The sequence below is a fragment of the Nannobrachium achirus genome, assembly GCF_963921795.1.
Source record: "Nannobrachium achirus genome assembly, chromosome: 3".
NCBI lineage: Eukaryota > Metazoa > Chordata > Actinopteri > Myctophiformes > Myctophidae > Nannobrachium > Nannobrachium achirus.
This window is the reverse complement of record NC_137812.1, coordinates 54947592-54955391: the sequence shown is the minus strand read 5'-3', so window position 1 is coordinate 54955391 and position 7800 is coordinate 54947592. Positions and strand designations below refer to the sequence as shown.

Genomic DNA, 7800 nt, shown 5'->3' with positions numbered 1-7800 from the left:
TCTAATAATGTCAGACTGTACACTGATGTCATTATTGTGTGTGTTCATTGAACCTTACTGCACCATATTGCGGTGCAGCACTCAATCATACGGTGCATATATACGGTATGGAATTATGAGCACAAAACCTTCAAAGTGGATTGAGGTTATCTTTAGCATTCATCTTATTGTTAAATGTAACTGATTATAAGCGGATGAATTGTGTTTGTAGAGTGCTTAAGGTGAACACTGATGGCAGGCGGGGCAGTGAAGCATGATTTTCGTGGCATTGTGTTTGCATTAGAAGGATAGCAAATATCATAGTGAACTCTGTACCAGAGACTGGCAGGGACTAGACTGACACGTACTCGTAAAAGTATACACGTGTGTGTGTGTGTGTGTGTGTGTGTGTGTGTGTGTGTGTGAGAGAGAGTGTGTGCTAGCGCGCGTGCAAACACGCACAATTTCACGCAGAGATTACGGGAACTCTACACTCTCTCTCTCTCACACTCGCGTGTGCACGCACGCACGCACTCACGGACACACACACACACACACACACACACACACACACACACACACACACACACACACACACACACACACACACACACACACACACACACATTCCATAAAGGTTCCCTCACTGGGGTGAGTAGCAACTGTACTGTGGTGGTGCCAAGGCTATCACTGCACTGCAAAAGCAAAAACTCCCTCCATCACCCGCCCTTCTCTATCTTTCTTTCTTTCCTTCCTTCCCTCTATCACCCTCCCTTCTCCTCCTCCACTCCCTCCCTGGCACTCTCCAACTCTCTGTGCAGTCTCCTCCTCCGTCCAACCTCCCCGGTCCCTCCCCCAAGAGCCAGCCAGTATATCAGGAGCCGGCCTCCTCACATCCATCTCCACTGTAGTTCTGCAGCTGTATAACGGTCCTCTCTTGTCTCATCTCCTGATCAGCACATCCAGCCAGCATGTCTACTCGCACCAGTGGCAGTTACAGTTACAGTTCCAGCAGCGGCAGCAGGGGCATGGGTGGCGGCATGGGTATGGGTGGCGGTATGGGTATGGGTATGGGTGGAGGGGGATCAATCATTAGCCAGCGCCGCGTGGGCTACGTCTCCTCCGCCCCCAAAGCCTACAGCGTGTCCGGCATGAGCATGGGTGGTCCCCGCATCTCCTCATCCAGTGTCCGCAACGTCTCCTCCGGGTTCGGCGGCGGATATGGCGGTGGCTTTGGTGGCGGCTTTGACCTGTCCGACGCCATGGACCAGCGCAGCGTTGGTACCGACGGGAAGGCCACCATGCAGAACCTCAACCACCGCCTGGAGTCCTACCTGGATAAGGTGCGCAACCTGGAGATGGCCAACAACGAGCTGGAGGTGAAGATCAGAGAGTACTATGCCACCAAGGGACCCGCCGCCGATAGGGACTACAGCAACTACTGGGCCATCATCAACGATCTCAAGGACAAGGTAGGCAGTAGGAACCATTGTTCCCACCCCAGGGTTTAGAACCAGGAGAACTTTCAGTCAGAACTGTAGCCTAAACGTAGAACAGGACACTGAACAGGTACACCGGTACTGTACTGTATGTACCGGTACACAAAATATTACTGTAGATAAATGCAGAAATAGCAAGTAAAGGGACAAGTCTTGTATGTTACGTATGGAGCAAGTAATGTTTGCTGTTAATCATTGCCATGGGTTGGAAAATAAATGTTAGGCACTTACAGTACTTATACAGTGAAGACAGGCAATTCTATCTGAATCAGTTAATGCAGCTTAATAGTAGTATACAATGATTTATCATTTATACAAGTCACATATTACGCAAGAAAGGGTTGCTGAAAATAAATTCTATACTAGGATTGCTTTGTATGCCAAGATATCTCAGCTTTACCTAATGTGAGAAGTAAAACATCTGTCTCATACTGTAGGTGGGGGCGTTGCTGTAACAGAGAGGCTTAACAGTATTCAATGGATTGTTAGTAGCAAGTTATCAATTTGTACATTTGAAATAACAAACTACAGCAGTGATAGAATATCAACAGGGAAAGCAGGCACAGCATAAACAGAGAATTCTGTCATTACACAATTAACCCTTTTAGAAAAGTAAAAGAAAATGACCAATGAATGACCATTCAGACAATTTGTCTACTGCTTTCCAATCTATCAACATTGAAATGTGTCTATTGTCTGCTGATAAATAACCAATGGTTCTCTATCTCTTGAAGATTAATGGTGCCACCATCGACAACGCCAACATCCTGCTGCAGATCGACAACTCTAAACTGGCTGCTGATGACTTCAAGACCAAGTAAGCAAGAGACTCTTCTCATCCCCATATATAGACTCAATATAGAACTTTACCGTTAAACGGACAATAAACACACAGAATATAACTTGTGAGTACACATTTTACATACAGTATGTGTGATAAGTAGCCTATATTTATTGTATTGCCCCTGTATGGTGCTGTTGTACAAAATGGGAGGTCCTAAGTGAGAGTGGCTGTGATGTTAGGGTTGCATAAGTATGCTGTAAATGAACCTAGGTTTTTGTAAATGGGTAAGGAGTGGGTGTGGTTCTAGGATAACAGCATTCACTGTTGAGCCTTCTGGAGGTCTTATGGACCTAACCAAACCAAGCATCTGGGATGGGAAGAGCCCTGTATGACACACCCTGCACCAACCCCCCTCTTTCCAATTAACTAGGTCCCTACATGCTGTAGGTACTGATCACCATTAGCACATATGATGATGGAACAGACATTTAATTGCACCAGTCTCACCACGGACATTTTTGCACATCTGTGGCACTTGGTGGATGAGGTAAATCTCATTTTAAACATCTCTCATCAGTGCTAACTCATCTCCTCCAACCAATCAGGTTTGACCATGAGCTGATGATGCGCCAGGGAGTGGAGGCCGACATCGCTAACCTGCGACGTCTGTTGGACCAGACCACCCTCACCAAGGCTGACCTGGAGATGCAGATTGAAGGCCTGCAGGATGAGCTGGCCTACCTCAAGAAGAACCACGCTGAGGTTGGTGTTCACCATCACACAAGTCTGTACACAGGGATCTTCCTCCTCTATTATTAGTCAGGGGAGTGGGGAGTTTGGCTTGGAGCTAGAGAAGACCATGAAATACATTATTGTGTGCTGTATATGTAGCTATAATGTCTTGCTGTTTTTTTACAAGGACAATTGCAGTTTCAATTACATTCTTTCCATGAGAACGGGGAACCTTTGAGCACTCAATAGCAGACACTGCACAGTAAAATACAGAATGTTAATTTAACTCAGAGAGTATAACAATGGATTCTGGATGTCATTGTGTATGTATGGGTAGACCTGTCACATTTATTACATATCGTCAATAAACGCAATTATATGGTCATAATCGTTTCCACGTTTAAACATTTTCATATATTTTTTTAAAAATTCAAAAATAGTGGAAATAGCAGATCTACAGGCTCACAACCCGTCACAATGCGTCGTGTTGTGAGCTTGTAGATCGGCTATTTCCACTATCAATGTTCTTTTTTAAGTATAAAGTTGTCAAATATGTCAGTGATTTCTTTGTATATTAGGTTATGTGTCATATCTGCCATGAGCAACTTCAAATCCTACAAGCCAAACAGAAATGTAATTGTCAACAACAAAAACACAATTAATTGCAATTAACAGTTAATTGCAATTATTTGAGTGACAATTAATCGGCATGTAAAATGTCATAATGGTGCCGGCCCTATGTATGGGGTGCATTTCATGGGTCTTTGAACTTATCTGTTACTTACTCCCATTTTCCTTGCTTCCACAGGAGTTGGCAGCTATGCGTGCTCAGCTCACAGGCACAGTCAACGTGGAGGTTGATGCCGCACCAACGCAAGACCTTAGCAGGATCCTGGAGGAGGTCAGAGCCCAGTATGAAGGAGTCACAGACAAACACCGCCGTGACCAGGAGGCCTGGTTTAACAACCAGGTAGGAAGACAAAACCACGCCTGAAGCCCCGACACAACGCCTACTCACTTAATCCTGTCTTTCTAGCGGTGCCATACCAGTAATTATCTATAATCTGTGAATTAGATGAATGAAAGACCTTCACTGGGAGGTCTGTTAATGTTGTAATAGTCTATGTAGCTTGAGACAAGTTCAAGACTTTAATTAAGACAATGGGAAATGTAATTGTAGGGGAAATACAGTAAATACTGTATATTCAGAGATAAATCATGTTTCAATTAAAGCGACATGTATCAAACAAACCACGAACCATAGCTACAGAAAAGCTGTAAACAAACGCCCGGGTGTAAAACAAAGCCACTTATTTACAATCAAATTGAGATAAAACATATGTATGCCTCCCGTTGCAGTCTGCGCAACTGAACAAGGAGGTGGCCGTCGTCACAGAAACCGTCCAGACGTCCAAGACAGAGATCAACGACCTGCGACGTACCATGCAGGGCCTGGAGATCGAACTACAGTCACAGCTCAGCATGGTGAGATATACAAAACCCTGACATAACAACACTGGTGGTGGGAGCATGGGTGTCTTACCACATTCTGGGCCCTGGGTACAAGGATTCACTCACATTTTGTGCTTTAACTATCAAAAAATAGCAGATATACAAGCACTGTGAGCTTGTAGATCTGCTATTTTTGAAAATCGTGAAGATTTGTGCAAGTCTTTGAACATTTCAAATCCTTCTAAAGTTTTTTGGACAAACCTATGTTTCTATGTCAGTGGTGCTCAAACTTTTTTATGTGAAGGACCCCCAAAATAATATGTATTTGGCCATGGACCCCCATCTCAAAATATTTAGTTCCCACTCCCCCCCCCTTGTGACGCCAGGGAGAATGTGGTAAAAGAGATTATAGAAGCAGGCACACGATCATAAAGTTCATGGCTCTAAATCTGTGTGCTTACTGTATGCTTAAAGTGAAATGGAAACACATCTCCCTCAAAAACTACCGTTGAGGTGTCCATGAGCAAGGCACTCATCCCTCAATCCCTCTTATGGAGATCCTCGGTAGTAGGAGACTACCTACCTACTAATTTGTCAAAATTAGTGTAAACTGTAGCATTACCATAAAAGAGCATCCATGGCGAGGTAAATTGTAGCATTGCCATAAAAGAGCATCCATGGCGAGGTAAATTGTAGCATTGCCATAAAAGAGCATCCATGGCGAGGTAAATTGCCCTGGGTAAATAAAAGTTAAACAACTCCAGACTAGAGCACACGCCATCTCTTCAGAATTCAACATCTTGCCTTATTTGAACAAAACATCCATTAGCCTTGCCCTGTGTGTGAATAGACTGTGATGAACGGTGGCAGAGAGTTTACACTGAGCGGGGAGGCTAAAATGATCTACTGAGAGACGGAGGAACAAGGTTTTAATAGATGTTCGCGCAAGAAGGGGCGAGGAGGGGGTAAAAAGTGGAGGATTTGGTGAGTTGGGGGGGGGAGTGAGAGAAGAAGAGTTATTTAGAGTGGAAGGGTTCTGTAAGCCTGACGTTATAAGGCCATCTGCTTCTACTCTGGAAGACCAGAACAGAACAGAGCATGAGCAAAGCGAAAGGAATGTGGAGAACTGGACAACCCAAAACTGTACTCCCCCTTGAGCTATCAGGACCCAACTGGGGTTAATCATTCGACACAGAACAGTCACCCTGATGCAAGCACTGTACAGTAGAGTTCTGTTCTCTATCATTTGGAAATGCTAGACACCAGTCATTACCTCTAACACTGACTCATACATGTACAAACAGTACAGTACAGTACAGTACAGTACAGTACAGTACAGTACAGTACAGTACAGCAGGGGTTCCCAAACTTCTTTGTCTCAGGGCACCCCTATAAATATTTCTTTTAGCGATTATGTTTCGAGGAAAACGTTGAAATAATAGCCATTTGGTAAGAACTGAATGAAAATAACTTGGTACTTCAAGTTTAAAATGATACTAAATATATTTTTTAAGTGTCCAAATAAATTCCAAATATCAAATTATCTCGCGGCACCCCTGGACTGCCATCACGGCACCCACTTTGAAAACCCCTGCAGTACAGTACAGTATTTCCGTGGTATATAATACAACAACAAGAAACCAGTAAGTGTCTGGTCTATGCTGAATACCCCCTGCAGACCATTACTGCACTAATCTATCTAAACACAGACAGGCTGTTTGTCTCGCACACAGGACTCCAGGCAGGGTGGAGCTTGTTTAAATAACTAATACTAGTTTAGAATCCTCACCCAGCAGCCATACAAGCTGGTGCATAATCTTTCCCAGAGAATGTCTGTTCAATCCCACTATGGAGAGGTTTCTCACCAGAAGTTTCGTAATGAAATAAAATACTAATAAGAATCTAACTAAAATAGAAAGAATATCTTCATCAGGGGTCTTCAACAGGGGGTCTGGGACCCCTTTGTGTGATAGGATCATATTTTTTACATTAACCATGTGAACCCTAGCATCCCTATTCTGAGTGGAACATTAGCCAAAAATAGCAGATCTACAAGCTTTGTAGATGGGCTATTTTTGGCAAAGAGGTTTGTAGAGGGAAAAGAAGAACAGATTAAAGTTCAAGTGGTTAAATGTCTGAAAGCCTACTCCTTGAACATGATGACAGAGTTGTCAAACAAGTCTATAAACTGTCTAAGAAATCTATGAACATTTTTAATCTGCAACACAGTTTTATACAATATGTAGTGGGGGTCCCTGATTCATCTCTCTCTCAGCTAAGGGGTCCTTGGCCTGAAAACGTTGAAGACCCCTGTCTTCATGGTTGTACATTTATTTTGAACAAACTCTCCTGGTTTCCAGAAAGGGGCACTAGAAAACACTGTGGAAGAGACAGAGGCGCGCTACGGAGCCATGCTGCAGAGCTACCAGGACCAGATCAACATGCTGGAGTCAGAGCTGCATAACGTGCGTACCAGCATCGATCAGCAGGGACAGGAATACAGAATGCTGCTGGACATCAAGAGCAGGCTGGAGCAGGAGATCGCCCAGTACAGGTGCCTCCTGGAAGGCGAGGAGTCTAGGTAAACATTTGTATTTAATCGTTTAATGACAGGTGAACCAAGTCATAAGTTGGACTCAAACCCAAGATGTTGCAAGCATGTCTGAAATCATGGGATAAACTGAGAGAGTGAGAATGAGAGGAAAAGAAGACAGACAGACAGTACTGATTGGGATCAGTCAATTCCATAACTTGAAAAGTCAACAAACATATGACGACATCTGTAGTCAGTTAGAACTAGAGCATAAGGTCAACTGTACTCTGCAGTTTTAGAAATCAATGCATATGTCACTGGAATGCAGAATACACCACTAACATTGCTCTATTCTTTTCTCTGTTCTGTTCTTCCTGTCCTACTGTAGGCCTGCAGGTAAGCAGCCAACTTATATATCATATTTTTAACCAAGCATTTTGTAATCTTTGTTATAGCGCAGGAATAATGATCGGTATTTCTTTCTACAGGGGGAACCAAGACCACAGTCACCACCACCACAGTGAAATCTTCCAACTAGGAACACCTACTGGCAGAACAAGCAGTTCTCAGAAAAGACACACACATGTACAAACTCAGACACACACTCAAACACAAACTTGCAAACTGTTACATGAAACGAAAAGAACATTGCCATTTGCCACTTATAAGACCCGATGAGAGTGTTGTGTTAAAGACATCATCCGTATTAATGTTTATGAAATGAAACATTTGGCCAATCGTAGAGGAAATGTCTGTGTTATGAATGTGTGCCCGTGTTTGTTTGTGTGACTTGATAAAAATAAAGCTGCTGGTGAAGTCTA

At 43.6% G+C, this 7800-nt stretch overlaps 1 protein-coding gene across 1 annotated transcript; it reads left to right on the top strand.

Annotated features, from left to right (window-relative positions):
- Positions 1-785: 785 nt before the first annotated feature.
- Positions 786-7800, top strand: LOC308281456 (keratin, type I cytoskeletal 19-like). Its single transcript, XM_080721644.1, has 6 exons — positions 786-1451; positions 2213-2295; positions 2868-3024; positions 3803-3964; positions 4354-4479; positions 6807-7800. Exons 1-6 carry the CDS (start codon positions 951-953, stop codon positions 7029-7031), a joined length of 1254 nt encoding a protein of 417 aa, XP_080577770.1. The 5' UTR covers positions 786-950; the 3' UTR covers positions 7032-7800.

Coding starts and splice junctions, on each gene's coding strand:
- LOC308281456 (XM_080721644.1), top strand. CDS start 951: ATGTCTACTCGCACCAGTGGCAGTTACAGTTACAGTTCCAGCAGCGGC. Junction 1,452..2,212: donor TCAACGATCTCAAGGACAAG/GTAGGCAGTAGG, acceptor TATCTCTTGAAG/ATTAATGGTGCCACCATCGA. Junction 3,025..3,802: donor TCAAGAAGAACCACGCTGAG/GTTGGTGTTCAC, acceptor TTGCTTCCACAG/GAGTTGGCAGCTATGCGTGC.